We start from the raw sequence: 27,615 nt of genomic DNA, 5'->3' as shown, positions 1-27,615 counted from the left end.
AGCATAAATGGAATGTTTTAAAATAATTTATTAGGAATTTTTAAAAGTTTTTTTCCAAAGAAAAAACGAGAAAACAGGAAGAAAAATAACTGAAAGAGGGTTACAGTGTTGACAAGAACATTACCTTCCAGAGTAAACACAGAATCCAAAGGCTGCAACACCGTGGCAACCAGCAGGCTTAGAAAAATATCAAAATCTACAACTTTGTGATAGAAATTGACAGTGCCTCTTTTTCTTAAACTAACCATAACATTAAAACACTTTATTTTGACCTCCCAGTGCAACAACGTAAAATTTCTGAACAAAACGATTGCGTTCTCTTAAAAAAGTATATTGCTTCTTATGAGTTTCATGGCTACAGTCTGTGTCACCCAGTAGATATGTAGCGTCTCTGTTGGTGTGGAGGAGGGGTTGAGAAATACATACAATCTCATCATGGAAGAGCCTCAGGACCACCTCTGAGATAGTGTTCACTTAGAAATGAACAAATCCCTTCCACACACCGAAAGAGACAAGGAAGTTCAGTAACAAACCAAATTAGCAGTAATACATTCACATTTACTACCAATGTATCCATTCCCTGACAATACATTTCACACATGATGCCAATAAGTGTGACCACATATAGCCATACAATGCACACACACACACACACACACACACAAACGCGCACTCACACTCATCAACACAATCTGCAGAAGAATTGAGTCGTAAAATCGTACCATTGTGAAACTGTTTTACGACTGTTTCTGCATGCTTGTCCTTCATTTTCCTTTACAACCATTACATATTAAAAATGATCATTCTAAAACAACAAGAAAACAACACAGTACCAAGTAATGAGGATAGAAACAGCTAGTTTTTCTCATATTAAAGGAGTATCCCAACACCCGCGTCTCCCACGTCAATGTAACATCTCAAGCTTTCTCTCTCCCAGTGCTGATAAAAGGGATTCCTGGGTGAATTCACAGTATAGGAGAAAACCCTTTCACTCTGACAGACCTGGGCCAGGCTCACAACTAAGACAACGAAATATTATGAATCAAACAAATACATCAGTAATAAACCAGCACATAAACCCTCCCATAAAACTATATCATAACTTCATGTTAGTGTCATGAATGTTGTCCAGTGGAAAGAGAATGATAAAACTGACTGACAAAAACACAGTTTGTGTCTGACAATACCTGTGATGATGACTGACCTCCCGTCTCTATTATACTATGATATGGAACAGTCTGGATTTCCAGTCTGGGTTTCCAATGAAACTATAAAACCATCTGCTGAAAACAAATACCATCGTACCATTTCCCCTGCCCTCCCAACACCCTTCATTTTTTTGCAGAATGCAAAATACAGTTATATTTACAATATTTTACAAAAACAGACATCACACGGTTCAATCTGACTGGAAATAGACTCATGACTATCAATTTTGTTACTTTGATCATTATTAGTATAACAAATGCTTGTTAAAAACCTACCAAGATATACATTTTCAACATTGTAATACGTTTTTTAAATTTAATTCATTAATCAGACATTTTCTGTTAAAATTCAGTATGAACTAAAAGACAAGTATATACTTATTCAGTAGAAATTATTGTTCCAGTCCTTCACATATTTCGTACCTGGAGATCACTCTTTCTCCCTCTCCGCCTCTCAATAAAACACCTTCTGACAAAATATTTCCCAAAAACTAAACAAAGAATCAAGACATATGAGATTACATTACAATTTTCACAAAACATTTAAGTGAAATAAAACAAAAGAAAAAAGTAGCTAGAATTATCTGCATCTTTCTAATACAAGCAGAAACATTTTAAAGGTTGTTGTTCCTTTCTGCTAACTACAGTAACATGTTAGACAGGAGGTGATGTTAAGACAGAACACAGGAAGTCTGAAGAAGAGAGATCCTCAGTGGGAGGAGGGGCGGGGACATCGGGGGTCAAGGGTCAGGGTCCAAACTGCAGGGTCACACAGCCAGAGAGGAGTAACCATAGAGAGTCGGATCAGCTCAAAACAGCTTCAACTCCTTCCATCTCTCAGATCACAGACCTGCAGAGGAATAGAGACAATGTTTATTTTATTTTCATGTTTCTATTAGACCACATATATTAGACCACACATTAGTTACAATAAATGTACAGTAAATTAGAGTGATTCATTTGAATGGAACATGACACTTTTGAGTATGTGATGCTGTGGGTGGGTGTATCAGCAGACTCACTCTCTCAGTGGTAGCCGTTAGTGAAAGCCGTAGCAATCAGAGGGCCCTGTAGGGAGCAGTCAGACACACAGGAGTGATTAGAGGGAGCGCCCAGTCATCACAACACAACCACCAACAACACCAATATCACACTCAACAATACAATAACTCAACCCTCACCAAATCTGCCAGACAAGTCTGTCAAAATAGACAGTGTAGATAGGCTCTCATTACACGAGAGCAACATTACTTGTTCATTTGACTTTTTTTTTATCAGTCACACAATGACAGACAGATGCTCATACAGTCATAACAAAGGAATGGACACTCAGACACTGTCACTAGCCAGCTACCACCAGTATGCACCTTAGAGACCGCTGCCCTATGTAAATAGAACACTGGTCACTTTAATAATGTTTACATATTGTTTTCCGCACTTTATATGTATATAATGTATTCAACTCAAGGCTCACCCTATATGCTATACACACCTTTTTTATTCACATACTGACCATACTGTCTATACACTATTTCTACTACTGTACATTGTATTTTAGTTACACTGTTTATACACCGGATATGTATTTACAGTGCAGTCAGAAAGTATTCAGACCCCTTGACTTTTTCCACATTTTGTTACGTTAAAGCCTTATTCTAAAAATTATTACATTGTTTTTTTTCATCTATCTACACAGAATTCCCCATAATGACAAAGCAAAAACAGGTTTTTAGACATTTTTGCAAATGTATAAAAAATACAAAACTGAAATATCACATTTACATAAGTATTCGGAACCTTTACTAAATACTTTGTTCAAGCACCACAGCCTCGAATCTTCTTGGGTATGACGCTTCAAGCTTGGCACACCTGTATTTGGGGAGTTTCTCCCATTCATCTCTGCAGATCCTCTCAAGTTCTGTCAGGTTGGACGGGGAGCGTCGCTGCACAGCTATTTTCAGGTCTCTCCAGAGATGCTCGATCAGGTACAAGTCCGGGCTGTGGCTGGGCCACTCAAGGACATTCAGAGACTTGCCCTGAAGCAACTCCTGCATTGTCTTGGCTGTGTGCTTGGGGTCGTTTTCCTGTTAGACTGGTGCGAAGGTTCACCTTCCGAGGTTCTGAGCGCTCTGAAGCAGGTTTTCATCAGACCAGAGAATCTTGTTTCTCATGGTCTGAGAGTCTTTAGGTGCCTTTTGGCAAACTCCAAGCGGGCTGTCATGTGCCTTTTACTGAGGAGTGGCTTCCTTCTAGCCACTCTACCATAAAGGCCTGATTGGTGGAGTGTTGCAGAGATGGTTGTCCTTCTGGAAGGTTCTCCCATCTCCACAGAGGAACTCTGTCAGAGTGACCATCGGGTTCTTGGTCACCTCCCTGACCAAGGCCCTTCTCCCCTGATTGCTCAGTTTGGCTCTAGGAAGAGTCTTGGTGGTTCCAAACTTCTTCCATTTAAGAATGATGGAGGCCACTGTGTTTTCAGGGACATTCAATGCTGCAGATATCTTTTGGTAGCTTTTCCCAGATCTGTGCCTCAACACAATCCTGTCTCGAAGCTCTACAGACAATTCCTTCGCTCTAATGGCTTGGGTTTTTGCTCTGACACGCACTGTCAACTGTGGGACCTTATATAGACAGGTGTGTGCCTTTCCAAATCATGTCCAATCAATTGAATTTACCAATCATGGACTCCAATCAAGTTGTAGAAACTTCTCAAGGATGATCAATGGAAACAGGATACACCTGAGCTCAATATCGAGTCTCATCGCAAAGGGTCTGAATACTTATGTTTTTTATTTTGTTATAAATTATCAAACATTTCTAAAAACCTGTTTCCCTTTGTCATTATGGGGAATTGTGTGTAGATTGATGAGGAAACATTTTTATTTAATCAATTTTAGAATAAGGCTGTAACGTAACAAAATATGGAAAAAGTCAATGGGTCTGAATACTTTCTGAATGTACTGTATATAGTGGATTCTTGACATAGTTCATTCTAACATATCTACTGCTATACATATCATTCCTAGTATATCTTGTATAAATTAATCCAGTGTACATATGCATAGATTGCGTTTGGATTACTGTTACAGTGCTATTTGGGTTGTTAATTGAATTGATTTCAACATTTCTTTCTTTTAACTTTTTGGATTGTGTGTGTATTGTTTTGTATTACTGCACTGTTAGAGCTAGAAAAACAATAATTCCGCTGCACCTGTGATAACATCTGCAAATCTGTGTACATGACCAATAAACGTAGATTTTATTTGATATTGCACTCAACATCTTAGAAGCACTGCTATGAGGCATAGATATTCTTCCTATGACAAACTGAACAGATAGTTTGCATTACCAAAAATGAATAGGGTCTAAAATACCTACGTGATAAGGGCTGTGTCTTACCCCCAGACTATGGCCAAACCCAGTGCTTGGGGAGGGGCTTGCAGCGCTGAGATAGCTGCTGACAGCAGACTCCTGATTGGCTGCTGCATACAAGTCTGCCATTGGGCCAGGGCTGCTGGTTCCCAGGAACCCTCCTGAACGAGAGGGGGTGGAGCCTAATATATCAAATACAGATGCAAATAAGTGGACAGTCACAGAATTAAGTACACACAAGAAATACTGTAAAACAAACAGACAATTTCTCCATTCAGTCATACCCTGGCAGAGATACAGATGAGAGAGGTTTTCAGTCTTTCAACCCCTCATACCAGTGGAGGCTCCTCAGAGGAGGAAGGGGAGGACCATCCTCCTCAGTGAATTTCAGAAAAATTGTGAAACATTAAAAAAGTGTTCCTTTTTTGATAAAACTGTACTAAATATATTCACGTAACCAAATAATTAATTAAAACACACTGTTTTACAATGAAGGTCTACAGTAGAATCAACAGCCCTCTGTAGGGTAGCACCATGGTGTAGCCGGAGGACAGCTAGTTTCCGTCCTCCTCTGGGTACATTGACTTCAATACAAAATCTCATGGTTCTCACCCCCTTCCATAGACTTACACAGTAATTACGACAACTTCCGGAGGACGTCCTCCAACCTATCAGAGCTCTTGCAGCATGAACTTACGTGTAATCCACCCAATCAAAGGATCAGAGAATGAATCTAGAACATTTTAGTGGCCACCCTCATGACAGCGAAGAGAGAAAAAAAAGTTTTAAAGTTAATTTCCTTCAATTCTGCACATGTTGCCATGGGGCGTAGAGAAAATGTTGCCATTTTAAAGCAAGTTTGCTGCAATTCTACACATTTTGCCATGGGGTGGAGGCAAATGTTTACCGTTTTTAATATGATAACTGATGATCAAAGGGCCCCATACCGGTCAGTAATTCGACCATGCTTACTAAAAGTTTAGATAGCTGGCCGCTAGACTAACTTACCAATCAAAAACATTTTAGTTGACATGATCTAATTGAGTGAAAAAATTGCACCTTGTGTATTCTATTATTCTAACTCTCAACAGTAAGTTATAGTTTTTAATTGGTATGCATGCCGCCAGTTGCCCATCCTTGAGCTTGACGTGCAAGACGATATTGAACGTGTCACTGTCTTTCACCTTGATTACTCAAATTTGTCTCTTGACCTGTGCAATTACATTGTAAATGTTTATTCTTAGGCTATGTTGTAGCAACCTCATGATGGGTATAGGGAGAATCTGAGTATCATGTAGTAGCCTAAATCTATCACTGTTACATTGATCTGGGTGAATGGAATATGAATGACAGTCATCCAATATGCTGTAATAGAAGAAAAATCGTCCTCCCTCATCTTAAACAGCACCAACATACCTCTAGCTACTGCTGCTGCCGCTGCTGCCATTGGTCCGTATGCCGACAGAGGAATGGCTGACAGGGAAGAGGAGGTACAACAGGTTACACATCCAGCTCAGGCTACAAAAACATACATGACCTCTCTAGACAAGTCAGTCAGAAAATGAGTTTTACCATTATCATCAACATCATGTCAAAACTCTAACATATGGAGCTACATAGTGCAAGGTACACTACCGTTCAAAAGTTTGGGGTCACTTAGAAATGTCCTTGTTTTGAAATAAAAGCTAATTTTTTGTCCATTAAAATAACATCAAATTGATCAGAAATACAGTGTAGACTTTGTTAATGTTGTAAATGACTATTGTAGCTGGAAACGGCATATTTTTTATGGAATATCTACATAGGTGTACAGAGGCCCGTTATCAGCAACCATCACTCCTGTGTTCCAATGGCAAGTTGTGTTAGCTAATCCAAGTTTATCATTTTAAAACGCTAATTGATCATTAGAAAACCCTTTTGCAATTATGTTAGCATAGCTGAAAACGGTTGTTCTGATTAAAGAAGCAATAAAACTGGCCTTCTTTAGACTAGTTGAGTATCTGGAGCATCAAATCAAAATCAAATTTTATTAGACACATGTGCCGAATACAACAGGTGTAGACCTTACAGTGAAATGCTTACTTACGAGCCCCTAACCAACAGTGCAGTTTCAAAAGATACGGATAAGAAAAAGAGATAAAAGTAACAAGTAATTAAAAAGCAGCAGTAAAAATAACAATATATATACAGGGGGTGCCGGTACAGAGTCAATGGGCGGGGGCACCGATTAGTTGAGGTACTATGTACATGTAGGTAAAGTTAATTAAAGTGACTATGCATAGATGACAACAGAGAGTGGCATTGGTGTGGAGAGGGGAGGGGCAATGCAAATAGTCTGGGTGGCCATTTGATTAGATGTTCAGGAGTCTTATGGCTTGGGGGTAGAAGCTGTTTAGAAGCCTCTTGGACCTAGACTTGGTGCTCCGGTACCACTCCGGTACCACGGTAGCAGAGAGAACAGTCTATGACTAGGGTGGCTGGAGTCTTTGACCATTTTTAGGCTTTCCTCTGACACCGGCTGGTAGAGGTCCTGGATGGCAGGAAGCTTGGCCCCAGTAATGTACTGGGCCGTTCGCACTAGCCTCTGTAGTGCCTTGCGGTCGGAGGCAAGCAGTTGCCATACCAGGCAGTGATGCAACCAGTTAGGATACTCTCGATGGCGCAGCTGTAGAACTTTTTGAGGATCTGAGGACCCATGCCAAATCTGCATCATTATTTGTGGGTTTCAATTACAGGCTCAAAATGGCCAGAAACAAAGAACTTTCTTCTGAAACAGGTCAGTCTATTCTTGTTCTGAGAAATGAAGGCAATTCCATAAGAGAAATTGCCAAGAAACTGAAGATCTTGTACAATGCTGTCACGTTGGCATGAATGATCCGGGAGACAGGCGCAGGAATGCGTAATAGGGTTTTTTATTCAGCCCAAATTACGGCGTGCCGTGTAAAGGCACGGGGACGAAGACCAAACAAACACGTAACAAAAACACAGGGTTGAAACCCAAACAAAAGAGCGAGGAGTACCTCAAATAAATACACACCGCACAATGATTAATACACGGGACGAGACCAGTAATCATCTGCACAATCCACAATGGCACGAAAGCCAAAACAGACAGCACAGGTACTCACACGCACCAACAGACATAGTAACAATAATCGACAAGACCATGGAAACCAAAGGGCACATACAGTTGAAATCGGAAGTTTACATACACCTTTGTCAAATACATTTAAACTCAGTTTTTCACAAATCCTGACATTTAATCCTAGTAATAATTCCCTGTTTTAGGTCAGTTAGGATCACCACTTTATTTTAAGAATGTGAAATGTCAGAAAAATAGCAGAGAGAATGATTTATTTCAGGTTTTATTTCTTTCATCGCATTCCCAGTGGGTCAGAAGTTTACATACACTCAATAAGTATTCGGTAGCATTGCCTTTAAATTGTTTAACATGGGTCAAACATTTCGGGTAGCCTTCCACAAGCTTCCCACAATAAGTTGGGTGAATTTTGGCCCATTCCTCCTGACAGAGCTGGTGTAACTGAGTCAGGTTCGTAGGCCTCCTTGCTCGCACACGCCTTTTCAGTTCTGATCACAAATTTTCGATGGAATTGAGGTCCTGGCTTTGTAATGGCCACTCCAATACCTTGACTTTGTTGTCCTTAAGCCATTTTGCCACAACTTTGGAAGTATGCTTGGGGTCATTGTCCATTTGGAAGACCCATTTGCGGCCAAGCTTTAACTTCCTGACTGATGTCTTGATACGTTGCTTCAATATATACACATAATTTTCCTCCTCATGATGCCATCTATTTTGTGAAGTGCACCAGTCTCTCCTGCAGCAAATCACCCCCTGGGATTGATTTGCAATTTTCGCACCAAAGTACGTTCATCTCTAGGAGACAGAACGTGTCTCCTTCCTGAGCGGGATGGTGGCTGCGTGGTCCCATGGTGTTTATACTTGCGTACTATTGTTTGTACAGATGAACTTGGTACCTTCAGGCATTTGGAAATTGCTCCCAAGGAAGAACCAGACTTGTGGAGGTCTACAATGTTTTTCTGAAGTCTTGGCTGATTTCCTTTGATTGTCCCATGATTTTCCCGTGATGTCAAGCAAAGAGGCACTGATTTTGAAGGTAGGCCTTGAAATACATCCACAGGTCCACCTCCAATTGACTCAAATGATGTCAATTAGCCTATCCGAAGCTTCTAAAGCCATGTCATCATTTTCTGGAATTTTCCAAGCTGTTTAAAAGCACAGTCAACTTAGTGTATGTAAACTTCTGACCCACTGGAATTGTGATACAGTGAATTATATGTTAAATAATCTGTCTGTAAACAATTGTTGGAAAAATTAATTGTGTCATGCACAAAGTAGATGTCCTAACCGACTTGCCAAAACTATAGTTTGTAAACAAAAAATTTGTGGAGTGGTTGAAAAATGAGTTTTAAGGACTCCAACCTAAGTGTATGTAAACTTCTGACTTCAACTGTATATACAAATACTAATCAGTGGGAATAGGGGACAGCGTGCGTGATGAAAGTTCTGGAGGGATCCGTGACAGTACCCCCCCCGATACCGGGACGATCACAGGAACGCAGCGCGGGTCGAACAGGACCCGATGCAGCTGTCGAAGTAGCGTCGTCGTCGGACGGGCCAGTTGCCGCTGCTGAAGTTGCGGTGGCGTCAGACGGACCAGTGGCAGTGGCGTCGGATGGTCCGGTTGTGGCGGCGGCGGACGGGCCAGTTGTAGCTGCTGAAGTTGCATCGTCGGACGGACCCGTTGTGGTGACGTCAGACAACCCAGTTGCAGCTGCCGAAGTTGCGGCGGTGCCGGATGGACCAGTTGCAGCGTCGTTGGATGGGCCATTCCCGCTGTCTCCCTCAATGGTCGATTATTCTGTTACGTCGGCATGAAGAGATTCGGGAGACAGGCGCAGGAATGCGTTTTTTTATTCAGCCCAAATTACGGCGTGCCGTGTAAAGGCACGGGGACGAAGACCAAACAAACACGTAACAAAACACAGGGTTGAAACCCAAACAAAAGAGTGAGGAGTACCTCAAATAAATAACATACTAGCACAATGATTAACACACGGGACGAGACCCGTAATCATCTGCGCAATCCACAAGGGCACGAAAGCCCAAAACACACAGCACAGGTACTCGCACGCACCAACGGACATTGTAACAATAATCGACAGCACCATGGTGAACAAAGGGCACATATATACAAATACAATCAGTGGGAATAGGGGCCAGGTGTGCACAATGAAAGTTCCAGAGGGATCCATGACAAACGCTGTGTACTACTCTCTTCACAGAACAGCGCAAGCTGTCTCTAACCAGAATAGAAAGAGAAGTGGGAGGCCCCGGTGCACAACTGAGCAAGAGGACAAGTACATTAGAGTGTCTAGTTTGAGAAACAGATGCCTCACAAGTCCTCAGCTGGCAATTTCATTAAATAGTACTCGCAAAACACCAGTCTCAATGTCAATATTGAAGAGGCGACTCCGGGATGCTGGTCTTCCAGGCAGAGTTGTAAATAAAAAGCCAAATCTCAGACTGGCCAATAAAAATAAAAGATTAAGATGGGCAAAATAACACAGACACTGGACAGAGGAACAATGCCTAGAAGGCCAACATCCTGGAGTCGCCTCTTCATTGTTGACGTTCAGACTGGTGTTTTACGAGTACTATTTAATGAAGCTGCCAGGTGAGGACTTGTGAGGCATCTGTTTGCTTCTGGCCATTTTGAGCCTGTAATCGAACCCACAAATGCTGATGCTCCAGATACTCAACTAGTCTAAAGAAGGCCAGTTTTATTGCTTCTTTAATCCGAACAACCGTTTTCAACTGTGCTAACATAATTGCAAAAGGGTTTTCTAATGATCAATTAGCCTTTTAAAATTATAAACTTGGATTAGCTAACACAACATGCCATTGGAACACAGGAGTGATGGTTGCTGATAATGGGCCTCTTGTACACCTATGTAGATAGTCCATAAAAAATCTGCCGTTTCCAGCTACAATAGTCATTTACAACATTAACAATGTCTACACTGTATTTCTGATCAATTTGATGTTATTTTATTGACAAAAAAATGTGCTTTTCTTCCAAAAACAAGGACATTTCTAAGTGACCCCAAACTTTTGAACGGTAGTGTATATTAACAAAAACACTGATGAGTGCAAGCCCACGACTCTGTAGTGTGTAATTACTGGTGTCACTGTGTAATAACTAGTTTGCAGCACAGTAAAGGGGTGTGTAGCAGACTGACAGCAAGCTGCTTGTAAAGGCCAGAGGAGGGACTGACCTGTGAGCTCAGGGGGGTGGGATGATGTCAGAAGGGGGGTCCTCTCTAAATGGAATTCTAGAACAAAAACATCAGAGTGCTGTTGAAACACACCACCAGTGAAGCAAGGGACACACTCATCCGTACACATACACACACCTGCAGAGAACACACAACTAGGGTGACAACAGGGGAACACAACACTGAGCTGGAGAGATGGAGTAAGAGGAAGAAATTAAAGAAGAGAGGGAATGGGAAGTGGCAGATTGACGTAGCCGAAGAATTCATTTGCTTAACTGGTCGTACAAGCCTAATACATTAGGATGGATTAAGAATATACTGGCCCTCACAAACACACCCACTCTCTCTCTTTCTCTTACTAACACATACAACCACACACAAAGCATGCAAAGCATATGTAATTCCACTCCCTGATATTTACAAGCAGCCAATGACACACACAGAGTGCTTTATGAGCTTCCATGGAGGCATGTGTGTGTATTGGTTAAATAGTTTGTCTGTATTTTGTGGGAGCTATATACATTATGACGAGTCTAAACACACACCAACTGGAAATGAATAAACCCTAAGAATTACACAACCATCGTCAAATGATTGGACTCCTCTACTGCTCAGTGATGGTCCAAGGAACGGGCAAAATGGCCATGATTGACTCAAGGGAGTATGAATGGGTGGAGGAGTAGCTTCTTACCAGGGAATTGATAGGTATATCCAGGGGTGATGCCAGTGTAACTTCGACTAGCATACGTAGCTGCCTGGAACCCTGGGTAACCTATGGCGAAAGGACAGTCATGGGTCTGTGTTTGAGTGAAACAGTGCTGCCCCCTGCCTGTGAAAGAGGATACTGTCAATGTAACAACAGGTTCATAGAAACAATGCAGTCAATGACATTCTCTAGTCTAGATCAGCCAATAGGATATTTAGTGTATGTATGTATGCTCAGCCCACAGTTGATCTAACTTAACAACTGTACCCTTGACTATAATTCCCCTTGTCCTGCCAATGTCATTGTGAATATTGCAGTTCTCAGACTGAACAGTAGATGATGGTGGTGTCATATAACCCCAAATGACAAAATGACATGCTGATTTCCTTACCCTGTAAGCAGTCTAAGGATAGGGTATAACAGCAATCCATGCATTGGTGAAAAATGCTAATATCGGTACCATAACTTCAATGGGACTTTTGCCACAAATGCTAAAGCGTTAGCATTTGGAAACAGTGCCAGGGAAACTAAGCCAAAGCATGGATTGCTGTCATACCTTGTCCATTGACTGTTTACAGGGTAAGGAAGCCAATGTGTCATTTGGGATTTCATAAATAGCAATATTACACACATACAAGCACTACTTTACCCTAATACCATAGATTGCATACATTCCAGGGTACCACTTAAACTCATTTGGTAGTACATGTTTTAATAGACTTTTCAGTTGGCAGGCTCAAGTATGGAATGATCTTATTATGGGGAGATGATCCTATAAAGAGTATGACATCTGTCCCCTAGCGGTTGTACTTTCTGTGGTAAATTATCTCCACATGATGTAAAATATGATATTACGAGAAGATTCTTTACAGTGTTTCACAGTCATTTGACGATATGGAGTAACAAGATATAAGAGGCCACATCATCATCGCTGGCATTACTGTCGTCCTCATCGTCACTATGAGCTTACCCAGCATGCCGATACCCAGCATGAAAGCGTCCATGCCATAGGGCATCACCCGAGAGCGCCCCCTGGCCGAGCCCATGGGTGACATCACTTCCTTGGGCTGAGCCTTCTTACACTCCACCTGTCAGAAACACACGAGGGGGAAAAAACAGTCAACAACTACACCTCTCACAATTACATTGTGTATTGAATTACGAAGGATTGATATACGGCCTTCTTAGCTCACCATTTTGTTATTTATCTCATGGAAGTGGATCTCACACACTTTATCTACCACGTCCTCATTCTCAAACGTGACAAAGCCAAATCCTGGAGTAGACAAAATACAAATAATGTATGTGAGGAGGTTAAACTCATGAAGCATTGTGCACGACACAATGGATTAAAGCTCTTGTTCCCATTACTGAACATATCAGACCCAAGTTTGGGTAAATCCCTTCCACTGTCTCTAGGGGGTTCGAGTGTGGGGCTAATGCACTGCTGCTAACCCCCTCCTGTATTAGGTCCTGTAATAACTGCTTAGAATGTTGGCACCCTCCCCCCTCTGGGGTGCTGTTCCTGGCTCATCCCCTCCTCCCTCCCATCCCTCCTGGCTAGGCCAGAGAGCCTCCCCTCCTCCCTCAGCCCAGTAAAGCTGGTGGGCTGTCATAATCGATCAGTCCCAGGGTGGGGAGGAGGAGCTTAAGGAGGCTTTATCCTGATCCCGATTAACGGACTAATTAGCCTAGCCTCGTTCCTCTCCTCATGCTCAGCTCTTCCTGCTCAGCCGATGGGGGGGTAGTGTTTTTTTTCCTACTAGCATTGACTTTGCTGATAGTTGCTTTCTGGAGAAAAGTTTTACTTACTCCGATTGTGATACGTGGTTGTCTAACCTAGCTAGCTACCTTAAGATGGATGCACTAACTATAAAAGTGTCTGCTAAATGACCAAAATTTTAAAAAAAAATTGTTGTTGAGGATACAGAGATGGAGTCTCACCTCTGTGTCTGTTGGTGGTCTTGTCAAACATGAGCATGGCATCGTCAACCTAGACGAGACAAACACAGAGTTGTACACACATCACCTCAAACAACACACACTCGCACTATATTGTCTGACCTCATCCCTTCTCAAGTTCTGCAGGGAGGCTCAGCAACAGATGGATGGAAAGGGCAGAATGAGGAGGAGGGGGGTTACTGAGGAGGAGAGGGTGTTACAGAGGAGGAGAGGGGGTTACAGAGGAGGAGAGGGGGTTACAGAGGAGGAGAGGGGGTTACAGAGGAGGAGAGGGGGTTACAGAGGAGGAGAGGGGGTTACAGAGGAGGAGAGGGTGTTACAGAGGAGGAGAGGGGGTTACAGAGGAGGAGAGGGGGTTACAGAGGAGGAGAGGGGGTTACAGAGGAGGAGAGGGGGTTACAGAGGAGGAGAGGGGGTTACAGAGGAGGAGAGGGTGTTACAGAGGAGGAGAGGGGGTTACAGAGGAGGAGAGGGGGTTACAGAGGAGGAGAGGGGGTTACAGAGGAGGAGAGGGGGTTACAGAGGAGGAGAGGGGGTTACAGAGGAGGAGAGGGGGTTACAGAGGAGGAGAGGGGGTTACAGAGGAGGAGAGGGGGTTACAGAGGAGGAGAGGGGGTTACAGAGGAGGAGAGGGGGTTACAGAGGAGGAGAGGGGGTTACAGAGGAGGAGAGGGGGTTACAGAGGAGGAGAGGGGGTTACAGAGGAGGAGAGGGGGTTACAGAGGAGGAGAGGGGGTTACAGAGGAGGAGAGGGGGTTACAGAGGAGGAGAGGGTGTTACAGAGGAGGAGAGGGGGTTACAGAGGAGGAGAGGGGGTTACAGAGGAGGAGAGGGTGTTACAGAGGAGGAGAGGGGGTTACAGAGGAGGAGAGGGGGTTACAGAGGAGGAGAGGGTGTTACAGAGGAGGAGAGGGGGTTACAGAGGAGGAGAGGGGGTTACAGAGGAGGAGAGGGGGTTACAGAGGAGGAGAGGGGGTTACAGAGGAGGAGAGGGAAGGATAATAAGGAAAAAAACAGAAAAAATCTTGAGGGGACATTTGTGGTGCATGGGCACAAGATGGTCGCTAGGAAAGGTTTGATTCATGACAAAATTAGAAACCCTTCACTGTTAGATTTCCTGCCTCTGAACTGCATTGTCGCAATCTCTTTGAAAAAGAAGACATAATCCATCCTCGTTCCCCCTACTTTCGAAAGTTTGCCCTTCCCATGGCAATTGTGCAAGAAGTTCTCCTAAAGAGCTTTATCGGGCAACAAGCACTATTTGTGAAGAGAGAGAGAGAGTGTACAAGAGAGAGACAGAGGGTGAGAGAGATAGAGAAACAGAGAGAGTGGTAGGGGGTACAATAAGTAAAGTAAAAATGTGGGCAAGTATAGAGTTGATGACAAGAAGAGGGACTGGGGAGAGAACACGGGTATAGACCATAGTGAGGTAGAGATGAGTGTGTGTGAGAGAGTGAGAGCAAGAGAGAGTGAGAGAGAAGATACAGTGTCGTGAGATAAAGGTGGAGACAGAAAGTATGGGACAAAATAGGGAGGGAGGAGAACAGAGAGAGACAAAGAATGGGAGCAAGAGAACAAAGAGGTGTGGAGGCTTTGTCTGTTGGCACAGCCAGCCATAACTCCTCCTCTCCTTGTGCCCTTTCTCTCTCCCTCTCTGCCCCCCCCCCCCTTCAAAGTGAAGAGTCCCAGGTATATCCTTCAACTGAACCCAGACTAATACCTTTCAATACAAAATCTAATAAAAAAAGCATGAAATATCACACACCTATTATAATTGAAATAAACTCCTAAATTCAAATAAACTCCTAAATGAATCTGAGTTTTCCACATAAAATGTGTTTCGGTTTGTAATAAAGCCATTGACAGGTGTACATGGTTCCACCCAGAACTGGTACATTGTGTTAGTGTCAGTGAGTGTGTGTCAGAGTGAGTGTGTGTTCGTGCTTGGGGATATCACTGGGCAGCTTGCACGCAGAAAGGTCAAGGGTGAGGGAGGAGTGCCTCCAGCCAGTGTGAAAGAAGACCTGTTGGTCTTAGCCCTCTCAAATCACTGACTCCTTCCACTCTGACATTTCCCTATCACCCCTCCTGTCTCCCTAACCAGGACTGCCTCTTTCTAGGCCAAGCCCCATGACACAGCAATGGAACACCACAGGCAACGTCACTCCACGGTTTACACCACCAAACTGGACTGAATTAGAAGCTGAATTATATGCTGAAATCTACAACTCGCAAAAAGGCAGAACTAACACTTAAGATATGTTATTCACATGTGCTATAGAGTCATCAACAGAGATTAACCACAAGCACCCAGTGCAATTAAAAGTTAAAACGGCAATAATGTCCTCATTTAACAAAATGTTTCTAAATCAATAACTGTCCTTTAAACCTAGATATTTCAAACACGGGACATTTTAATGGCGCACTGGACAATATTTCCCTCTTCCACCGCTCATCCTCCCTGTCATTCTCTCCCCATCTCTCTCTCCACCCCCTTGTCCAGAGCAGGACAGAATACAAAAGGTCCAGTGAGGCAGTATAATCAGGAACTTCCATGGATGGCTGGAGCCTACATTTCTCAATCCATCCATCTCTCTCATTCCATTCATGCTGTTTTATGATTGGGAGTGAAGCATTTCATGTGTCACATACAGTATTGTATATGATAGAAACAGGAAGTACCATTTCAACTATCAAGACTTCAAATGTAATATTACATAATCAAACTCTGCCCTGACTGGCTAGACTAGACTTACTAATGGCTGACTAAACTATATAAATGAGCTTTGCCTCAGCCTATTACTGGGGTTGAAAGCTAATCTAGTTAGCATCCAGGCTCATTGGTTTATCTGATTTCCTATTGAATTGCAACTTACCTACTTCTGTAGGTTACCTGCGGCCACTATTTTAAGTTTTGCCTGTTTAAAATAGGTACAGTGTCAACAAAAAGTAAGAATATTTTAAAGATTCAACAGAGGAGTAAAAGTGCTCCTCCTTGTAAATACTAAACTCCTGTACAAACTAACTAAATATTTCCCTAGCTTTGTTCAAATACCTAATAGTCCCACTAAATCCCTGCACCCCATCTCTCTGGCCTAGTTCCTCTCTCTCTCTCTCTCTATTACTCACCCTTCATTTATTCTCTCCAGTCTGCATTTCAAGACCCTTGGAATCTATGGTGGGAAGAGTAAAAACAGTACACTACGGATATTCAAATAAATATCTATGAACTGATGACAGACTGGAAGTGAAAAGTATGTTGGTTTGGGTCTGTTTTGACCGTTGGTCGACGAGTGTTATTGTTACACAACTTCTGGGTTGACACACCCCCCCACCCTCAACACAAAACCCCTTGCCCGCTGAATTACTTGGGGACAATGGGCAAGCCGGGTCACCACGGTAATGGGCCAGGAGGGGGTTGGGGTAGAAGCAGCTGTTACATCAGATTAATTCAGATTCTGATAATCCCTCCCCACCATTGCCACACACACTCACTCCAAAACTTTTTGCTCCCTATTTTCCCTAACTTAGCCTAGTGCTCCATACCTCCCTAAGCCTGTCCACTCTGCTTCTACTCTCTCTATCCCTCTTCTCCTCCACCCCTCCCACAAGTAACTCTCCTTTCTTCCAAAGCAACTCTTCTATTCCACTTAATGTTTAGCCTTACCTCAGCAATCAGTTTCATCTAAACAACAAAGATGTGAGACGTATTGAGGAAACACTGCCATGGAGGAGGATGCAGCATCCCACTCATCTCCACTCCCTCCTCCCCTCAACAACACAGTCTAAGAAACAGATCCACCAGCCCACCTGTGTCCGGTCTGGAGCTCTCTTGGTCGGCTACTGTGTAGCAACCTAGCCGTGCCAAAAGCCAGGCAGGAAAGCCTATGTAAATTATGATCGGCATAAATCCCCAAGGTGAATTATTTAAAAGTTCGCTACAAATCGATATATTTCATTAAATAGTGATCCAATCCGACTACTACATTTGTCGTTACACAGGACCACTTGCTGACACAGACCAATCACGGGTCGGCAGGCTACGAGAAGGCTGCCGGTTGACTCTCTCAGGAAGGATGAAAATGACTACATCGACCATGATCCTTTGCTAGCTACGGCCACTTTCACAATGATATGTAAAGATTTTTTGGTGCCATTCAGCCCCATTCAGCAATACGGCGCCCTTCAAATTAAAATACTTCCGGTTTCATGCGCCATCAGGAGTTTTCCATAGGAATTCGTGAATGACGTCAGCGCTATTACTATCTACTGGTTTTAATGGCTATGAGATCCAGACACGTTTACTAGGACAGCGGTTCCCAAACCTTTTCACTCAGGCCCCCCTTCCAGCATTGGGGAACATCCCACACCACCCCTGCGCGTGCACCCGCCACGTCGATTTCTATAGGCACTGTTCATAACACAAACTGTTGTTGGCAGAGAGAACATTTTGCAGGTTTAAAGCTTTTTTCCTGCAATTCTACACATTTTGTCATGGGTGCAGAGATATTGTGCAGTTTTAAAGTACATTTTCTTACAATTCTATACATTTTGCCATGTCTAATGTGTATTCATGTGATATTTAAGTGACTCAAACATTCCAACAAAATCTTTGGGCTAAAAAAACCTAGCTAAAAAACATTAGCTGACCTGGGCTAGTTGATCTGGACATTTCTGACAAGTTATAAATGTCTCTCTAAGGTATACAATGACTAACATGACAAGAGGAACTGATGATGCACTACCCAATTTAGAAATTGCACCTTGTGCATTCTACTATTACAACTTTCAAGATTAAGTTGAAAGCTGGACCCCCGCACCACCCCTGTCGACCCTAGGGGGGCGTGCCCCACAGTTTGGGAACCACTGTACTAGGGCTGGGAATTGCCAGGGACATCACGCTATAAAATTGTCACAATACTCAGGTGCAGATACAATATGTATTGCGATTCTACAGGGCATTTGGAAAGTATTCAGACCACTTCACTTTTTCCCATATTTTGTTATGTTACAGCCTTATTCTAAACTTGGATTAAATATTTTTTTACTCATTAATCTACACACAATACCCCATAATGACAAAGCCAAAACAGGTTTTATGAATTTGTATTAAAAATAAAAAACCGTAATACCTTATTTACATAAGTATTTAGACCCTTTGCTATGAGACTCGAAATTGAGCTCAGGTGTATCCTGTTTCCATTGATCATCCTTGAGATGTTTCTACAGCTTGATTGGAGTCCACCTGTGGTAAATTCAATTAATTGGACATGATTTGGAAAGGCACACACCTGTCTATATAAGGTCCCACATTTGACAGTGCAAGTCAGAGCAAAAACCAAGCCATGAGGTCGAGCTCCGAGACAGGATTGTGTCAAGGCACAGATCTGGGAAAGGGTACCCAAACATTTCTGCAGCATTGAAGGTCTCCAAGAACACAGTGGCCTCCATCATTCTTAAATGGAAGAAGTTTTGAACCACCAAGACTCTTCCTAGAGCTGTCCCCCCGGCCAAACTGAGCAATCTGGAGAGAAAGGCCTTGGTCAGGGAGGTGACCAAGAACCCGATGGTCACTCTGACAGAACTCCAGAGTTCCTCTGTGGAGATGGGAGAACCTTCCAGAAGGTCAACCATCTCTGCAGCACTCTACCAATCAGGCCTTTATGGTAGAGTGGCAAGAAGGAAGCCACTCCTCAGTAAAAGGCACACGACAGCCCGCTTGGAGTTTGCCAAAAGGCACCTAAAGGACTCTCAGACCATGAGAAACAAGATTCTCTGGTCTGATGAAACCAAGATTGAACACTTTGGCCTGAATACCAACTTGAGCCTGATCGGACATCTCTGGAAAGACCTGAAAATAGCTGTGCAGTGACGCTCCCAATCCAACCTGACAGAGCTTGAGAGGATCTGCAGAAAAGAATGGGAGAAACTCCCCTAATACCGGTGTGCCAAGCTTGTAGCGTCATATCCAAGAAGACTCAAGGCTGTAATCGTTGCTAAACGTGCTTCAACAAAGTACTGAGTAAAGGGTCTGAATACTTATGTAAATGTAATATTTCATATTTTTTGTCTTATTTCAAAAAAACTTTTTTGCTTTGTCATTATGGGGTATTGTGTGTAGATTGATGAGGGGGTAAAAAAACTATTTAATACATTTTAGAATAAAACTGTAATGTAACAAAATGTGGAAAAAGTCAAGCGATCTGAATACTTTCCGAATGCACTGTATGTGTATCACGGCTTATAACGATAATTTTTTTTAATGAATTACATGTTGGCACACCATTTAAAAAGAAGCTTGAGGCCAAGCTATAGGAGGAGAAATACCTAAGTGTTGGTGCCGTTACAACCGACTAGCGCTAGCTAACGTTAACTACCTAGCTAGCTAAATAAAACATTTTAAAAAGTCACATTCAATAGCAATACTAGCTTACATGCTGCTTACCTTTCCGAACTGGTCGAAATATGCCTTAACATCCTCGATGGTCGTGTTCACGGACAGACCTCCAACAAAGATCTTCTTGGTCCGAGTCACTAGCTGCAAGGAGAAATGGGTCAGTTTATTAATGGATGGAGAATGGATTCATGAATGAGTAACTGATCAAACCAAGGGTTAAGATCAACCATTAATGGTGGCTGTCGTTGGGTAGCCTGGTATTGTCCATCATATGTTTGTGTTATCATCTCATGTGTTTCGTCTAAATGATAAAATAATTCAGGTGCTAATGGAAAAACCAACAGGCATGCTTCCAATTTCCCCTAAAGCTCCTAAAAGGCCACTTTGCATGACAAATAAAGGAATCAGATGAAATAGCTCTGCCCATGTATAACCACAAAATGGTCATAGACTTTATGTTGATCTTTATGCCATCACGACCAACAGTACAGTACATTATTAACATACTATTGCACTGCTTATGTAGAAAATTACTTCTGCTACCACAATCAGCATTAATGCCGGTGAACTTGCCGTATACACTTTAGGCTCTTGAGAATATACCATGGACATTATTGTGCTGTATAAGGTGTTAACAAAAGCCACTTGATCACATAAGAGTGTACGGAGCACAGTGATGTCACAGCAGCAGTCATGTTCATCTCATTACAAGGCATTAGCCCAGATAGAATGTGAAAAGCTAAACACAGCAAGCACAGGCTAACCTGCTCCCTCCCAGCAATGTCATTCACACTGGACTGATTAAGCCCTGACAAATAATGACTAGACTGGCTCACTCACCTTGGGCTGGGCTCTACGCGGGAACGCAACTTTCGGATCAATCTAGAGGAGGGAGTTAAGAGGAGAAAGGCCTGTTTACACACACAGCTCAATACAGATAAACTAGCCCATGCAATCAGGTGAATCTGTGTGAACCAAGTCCATGGTTATGGTCTCTTTGATGGTGCTCCTTGCCTCATCCTGTAAGGGTTCCTCAGCATGGGTGTTTGGGTTATAACGCTACACCAGTACATAGGTCATTATGAGACCTAGAGGAATAAGACAAGTAGAGGATAGATAGAGGGGTAATTGTTTCCACAAGGTGGGGCATAGAAGGTGAAAAAAATGTTGAGTATAAAATGTGCTTTCTCTTTGAAGAAATGTTCTCTTTTCAGCATTGTTGGAAAAGGACCCGCGAGTAACCATCTCACTCTTAGTCTACACCAGTTGTTCACGAAGCATGGGACAAATAAAATGTTTTGAATTGAAAGAATCTGCTGATAAAATGAGAATTACTTAGTTCCAAATCTAACTTCATTCTAACAATAACCCAATTGGCCTACACCGTGCACTGGCCAGAGCTGAATACTGCTCCAACCTCAGAAGTGCTGGTCTATTGGTGTATTTGTGCAGGTAGAATGTGTGGGAATGTTGGAGTGACAGAGGCACAGAGGTGCCTCTCCTCTCTGGCCTGCCTTCCTAAGCCCTCTCCTCCTCTCGTCACCAACATGTGACATGTGATCTCCTGGAATCTCACACAGGCACTACAATCACAAACACATCTCACCTCCGCAAAAAAGGACAGAGAAAGAGACACAGTGAGCTGAAGAAAGGGAGGAACAGCACAGAACAAGAGGAAGACAAGGAGGGAGAATGGACGGACGCAAACAGAGGAGAGAGCCATCAACCTCACACACTGACAGCACATCAGCCTCATTTTGTTTGTGTTTGTTTGTTTTTGCCTCCCTCTCCCGCTAAGACAATATGATAATCTTGTGCGCTATTTAAAAAATCAACATTTCATAGTGTTTTCATCACACAGTTGTTCCACTGTGTGGACCTCTGCTCTAAAAGCATCAGTAAACGTGAGAGCTAAGCTATCACTTACAGTGCAGAGACTGAAATATTGGACATTTTATGATGACGATAATAATAATACTAAATAAATATAATAACAATGCAACTACATAAACTGTCAAGTCAATTGTAGATTCACCATGATATGTGTCACACAAAAGCAAAACCCATTTGAATTCATACATTTACAATATAGTAATTTACTCTGATTGGATAAAGAGTAACTACACCATGCCAAAAAGATACAACTATAGAGACTATAGTACAGCAATTGGAGACCTCTAGCTATAGTATTAGTCTATACTTATCTAACAGAACTAAAGAATGACTAGACTACTCCACGCAGTACTGTTGTTATGCTACGAGACAGTAAGACAGTACAGTGCTAAGAGCACTATATTAGTCCGTAACCATGACGGGGTAGAGCAGAACTACAGTAAACAGCTAGAGCCTCTATGGTAAACCATGTGTGTTTACCAGAGTAAAGTACAGTGTTTAGTCTACATGTGTAGTGTAGACATCACGGCAGGTTCTATAGAGCAGTGTGAGAAGGCTAGGCTAGACTGGACGGAGTATCGGATGCAGTCTACTGTTTAGTTCTATGGTCTCTACTACTCTGATAGTCACCTCCGGTCACCAACCCTCCTGATGTCCAACACTCCTGTGCACATTCAAAAACAAACAAACAGACAAAATCAACATAGAGCAACCAACACACATCCATGGGGGGAAATATGGACATTAGACAGGTGAGGTAACTTTTTAATAAAAGTATTTTTAAAAACAAAATGTATGACCCGCATAAACAATTCATTTTAGAAAAAATGAAATGCCCCCTTTCTTCTATATTTATGACAAAATAACAGACATGATCATGCAAATTCAATAAAAAATCTAATGATCACATATTTATTAGATGGTAACAGTTCCAGGATGCTAAACGTGGCAGAGGTGTTGGTGTTGGAGAGACAGGCCAGGCCGTAACCCAGGCTCACCCCCACCGTCCACAGAGCTGAGTCTAAGAAGAAGGCAAGGGGGTTTATCAAATCAGAACAATGCCTTTGATCAATTACTGTCCAACCATAGGCAACAGTTGGTGAGGTGCACGACCCGGCCTTAGTTAGCAACGCACACAAACTCAGGGGTCAAACACACTGTCAAGTAAAATATCTGTGACTCAGAAGTACAACCCAAGCATTTTTCCTTCAATCCTATTAGCTGCTTTGTAGAGCCATACTAATCACAGATGGGGTGATCCCTCCTGCCACCTTCCCTCCCTTCCTCCTCCTCCTCATCTTCTTCCTTCTGGGTCAGCTTGTTAGTCTCTTCACATTAGGGTGAACTGAAACATCGTATTCTATAATCAATAGAATTATTGATTTTAGGAAGTCTCAAACTGCTTTGATCTGACCTGGACGATATTTAGGACAGGTTAATATTTTCCTATTCTTAGGACTGAGCACCTGCCTTGTGGGTGCATAGCAGGTGTGGGACAGCACCAGTGTCCATATTCAGGACTGAGTCCGACTGACACAGTTCTCCATGTTTAGACAGAATATGTTCTACATGTGTAGTGTAGACAACACGGCAGGTTCTATAGAGCAGTGTGAGAAGGCTAGGCTAGACTGGACGGAGTATCGGATGCAGTCTACTGTAACACTCTGTAACTTGAAGCACTTGAGATTGAACTACTGTTGTTATCATCTGTATACTGTATATCTGCCTATTGAAGTATCCTTGTGCTAAAGCTATGCTGGAGAAATGTAGGATGACATAATATCTTGTAAAACTAATTTTCCCTCAAACACTATTCTAAACCTTTAACGTCCAACGTCACTCAGATAGGGCACTCTCTATCAAAATCCCATAGCAGCCAGCCAGTCTATCCCCCTCCGTCAACTTGTGTCAACTAGGACCCTGGAACATTTTGTTGTAGACACCATGGGGAGCTAGTATAATCTTACAACAACATAATATAATAATTCTGCATAGATGGGTAGATGGGCTACTCAAGTCACTAGCAGACAGTGTGCTAGCAGCTACAAATAAAAGTCCATTAATTCCTCTCCAACTCTGAGAATAGTTGCCCTCTACTCTCCCGTCTGAGTAAACCTCTCTCCATTCTTGTCCTGGAGCAGTTCAGTATGTCCGAGCATGGCACATTCTTTCTGTTGCCACTGGAGAACTCTCTAACAGGATAACCTGCCTGTGGCTGCGAGAGAGGAGAGGGGGCAGGGTATTCTCTCTAAACTAAAGCCTACTCTACTCACCATCCCACCCCTGCCGCTGGTCACTGAGCCTTCTCCTTGCCAGAAACACACACTCTAAAGATGCCACAGAGCACCATCCATGCAGAGCACAGTCCCACCCTGTTACCAACCAGTCAGCCAAGCTCCCTCCAGCTGACATCACATTGATCTAACCTATTACTGCTCTAGGGTTTTGCTATGAGCTTAAACTGTTGGCTAGTTTGGTATTGAAGAAATGATCATTTTCAAAGATGTTGGTTTTGTGTCCATTATCTTTGGAGGGAAGTATCATGGAGACAAAAAAGCCATGGCGACTAACCATTAAAGCCCCCATTCTAGGTTATCATCATGCCAAATCAGACTGCTGCAGTAACTTTTGATTTGGTCAGACTTTGGTCTATTGTTTATCTACAAACCACTTTCCATACTTCTGTACAGAATGCTTGTGCAAAACTACTGTACTACTTTGAAACTGTCCCGTTCCCATCCCATAAAGTGCTCCACCCTGACTATGACCCCTTTTAATCCTTCCTTCCTTCCTGAGTGGTGTCCTCTTAAGTGTCTACAAATCTTCCTTGTGTGTATCTGTAGATATGTTGAGATGGTGTCCCACTCCAAACACAAAAATGGGAGAAAGAGCCTCAATAAATGTCAATACACTGATCTACCCCCAGCCATCACTGATCTACCCCCAGCCATCACTGATCTACACACAGCCGTCACCACTCCCACCCAGTAAGGGGGAACTCAGCCGTCCCTATGGCGACCAACGGGCAGCATTGTTCCCAGACCAGCCCACATTCATTACTGACAAAGACACACACACACCACAGAGTTTTACAAACACAAGTTACACGCATTCCCTCACGCACATGTACACATAGAAACAGGTTATGTCTGAAACAATGGGGCAATCTTTGATTTTGCTAATGAAGTTCTGAAATGTCTTTTAGTTTTCCCACAAGTGATCACAATGCCATTCCATATGGTAGTGGTTACTCTGACACTCCCTATGGAATAGCACCTATGTGATGTTAGGAAAATCACTATCTTGCCCCAACTACATCAACATCTGTAGCTTACTGGTTTCAGGGTGCAGAGGCACTAATTCATTCATTCATTTGTTCACATAAGACATACTTGTAAACTGAAACACAAAACAGCATGCGGAAAGTTTGATGATGAGTTTGCTATGAAGCAGAGACTGTGCTATTGAGCACAACCCTGTCTGGGTCCCCCAGTTACCATGGAAATTGACACTGAGTAACACTTTCTTGACCGTTTCACTGTGGGAGGGTGAGGGGAGAGAGAGCACATTCTGTAGCCCAGTCTATTCCTGAGCTTTCCTCCATGGTTCAACATGTAGATTTTAGATCCCATTACACTTCACGTGTGAAGAACACTTGCACATCATAATGGGAACAGCATTCCAAAGTATTTTCCAAGTAGCCTCGTTTATTAGTCCAGTTTAAATTAAAGTTAGTAATGGCAACTTCTTTAATAGTGCCATATAAAGGCAATAATGTAGGCCTATCTATATTTACATAATTTTTTATTTATATTCAACTTATTTCCCAGAGATAATGTAAGAACTTGAAAAAAGTAGAACAAATAGTGTATGTCTAAAAGACTATTCAAAGTGATCAAACTGCTACAGCCATTTGCAATAATGTTTCAGTTAGTTCTTGAGAGTGGAAACATGTCTTGTAGTATTGGGTGAGGTGAAATGGAAGTGATAAGACTAGAAGAGTATGCTCGTCAACATGAATACTTTTAGTGGTTTAATAACTCACTGTTTTTGAATCCAACTCATGCCTGGTTACTGCCGAAACTGAATCCACACCGGCCTGGTCAACAAAAGTGACAAATCCAAAACCCCTTCAAAAAAAATATCAGAATATACAATCATTAAACACAAAGTATCGACACAGATAATAATCTGAATATGAATGAACTAGACCTATGTCATGACTAGCAGTTGAACTGTTGTGTTGTGAGCTTTTCTGTTTTGGCGCTGCACTGCGGACGCCTCCCTCACCTCGAGCGCTTAGTAACTGGATCCCGCATCACCATGCACTCTTTCACCTCGCCATACTTGCAAAAGTACTCTTTCAATCCCTCTGAAAGAAAGAATAGTAAGAAATTGTGCGCAATTTTTTTTGTATGTCCGTAGCAAAAGCTTACAGCAGGTGGTGTGTGACATATAGCCTACTACGGCAAAATTGCAGCCACCATTGTTAAACTTTCTGATGGTCGCAGTCTGTGATTGTCTTCAGACATCAACAATGCTACTGTCCAGTGTCCAGAAATGAGAACGTAAAATAAGGGGTTTAAAGTTGACAATGACATCCTATACAGAACATGCTCTCTTAAAGTTACATCAACCTACATACCGCATAAGAGTCAATTATGATCCAATGACAGAATCTGGACATAACTCATCACTCAAGAGATGCTAGAAAACCTCTCTTACCATGTTATAAGTGTGCAATTATTGTCTTGAACAATAGCCTGTTGCCAAGGTTTATTGATCAGAACTTTTGGAAACTCCTTTTCCAAAATGCCACACATTTTCCACGGATTTATAGCCTAAGGTCAGTGGTAGTTTTTTCTAATTACTTTAGGATTGGTTTATTTTCAACTTGGCATTCTTTATTATATCCCCCTGTAGGCTTCTGATCTGTGTTGAATGAGCGCTTTGATTTCAGCATTGGACCACAGATTTGATTTATATAGACGGCAAGCGAGAGTAGTAGTCTACAAGCAGCACAACTCATTCATCACTTTTAGAAATCTTGAATCAAAACAATGATTTTTACAGATTCTTATTTCCAACTCTCACTTTGTATTTTAAACAGCTTCATGACTGAGAATTATATGAGAGAATAAACGGCTTAAAGTTTGATAAAGTTTTGAGGCGATAATAAGCTTACCTTGTGTCGTCTGCCAGCTGAGACCGCCTATGAACATTTTGCTAAAAAACAAAAAAACAAACACATGCCAGTGTAAATGTAACATGTAAGCTTTGATGTTAGGTAACGAGGACAGTTAAATTATTTAGAAATGTCGACCCGTTATATAAGTTATTATAAGTTATAACATCGTTATTAAAACCAAAATATATTTTCTCTGTCCACAAAAACACTATGAATGAGCGGTCTCTCAGAAGATGAGCACTGCTACCAACAACGCAAAAAGTGCGAGCATGCTCTCCTTCATCTCAATACTCCAATAGGAAGTTTCTTTCAACTCATGGGTTTGTCTTGAAGGTGTATCCGCTCTCAGGACTAGGTAGAGCCGACGGGGAAGGTAAGTTTACCAGGGATCGTGAGGGGAGTCCGTGGATGACAGGCTGCTCTGGCTCCTTTCCATCTCCATTCCGTGCCCGTGTGTTCAGACTGTACCGTATGGAAAAACAGGCAGAGTGGAGTGATGGGGCGGGGGTTTGGCCAAGGGTTTTAAGGGGGGAACGAGCTGTTGCAGAGAGAAGGGAGGAGTATATCGGGC

General features: G+C 42.5%; 1 protein-coding gene across 14 annotated transcripts; it reads right to left on the bottom strand.

Annotated features, from left to right (window-relative positions):
- Positions 1 to 13: 13 nt before the first annotated feature.
- Positions 14 to 27,615, bottom strand: LOC106585492 (RNA-binding protein Musashi homolog 1). Of its 14 annotated transcripts, none has more exons than XM_014171753.2 (15): positions 27,428 to 27,615; positions 27,042 to 27,082; positions 26,147 to 26,228; positions 25,902 to 25,986; positions 20,804 to 20,845; positions 20,012 to 20,104; positions 13,549 to 13,597; positions 12,798 to 12,880; positions 12,575 to 12,692; positions 11,590 to 11,727; positions 10,899 to 10,955; positions 5,997 to 6,053; positions 4,583 to 4,762; positions 2,231 to 2,276; positions 14 to 2,058 (listed from the first exon to the last, which is right to left on the bottom strand). In XM_014171753.2, exons 1-14 carry the CDS (start codon positions 27,484 to 27,486, stop codon positions 2,248 to 2,250), a joined length of 1,113 nt encoding a protein of 370 aa, XP_014027228.2. In that variant the 5' UTR covers positions 27,487 to 27,615; the 3' UTR covers positions 14 to 2,058; positions 2,231 to 2,247. The 14 variants fall into 14 exon arrangements, with proteins under 14 accessions (XP_014027228.2, XP_014027227.2, XP_014027230.2 ...); XM_014171752.2 differs by having other exon boundaries at positions 4,587 to 4,762; XM_014171755.2 differs by having other exon boundaries at positions 4,608 to 4,762.

Source organism: Salmo salar, chromosome ssa24 (assembly GCF_905237065.1).
Source record: "Salmo salar chromosome ssa24, Ssal_v3.1, whole genome shotgun sequence".
NCBI lineage: Eukaryota > Metazoa > Chordata > Actinopteri > Salmoniformes > Salmonidae > Salmo > Salmo salar.
The sequence above is the reverse complement of the archived record's forward strand: the minus strand, read 5'-3'. Positions and strand labels throughout refer to the sequence as shown.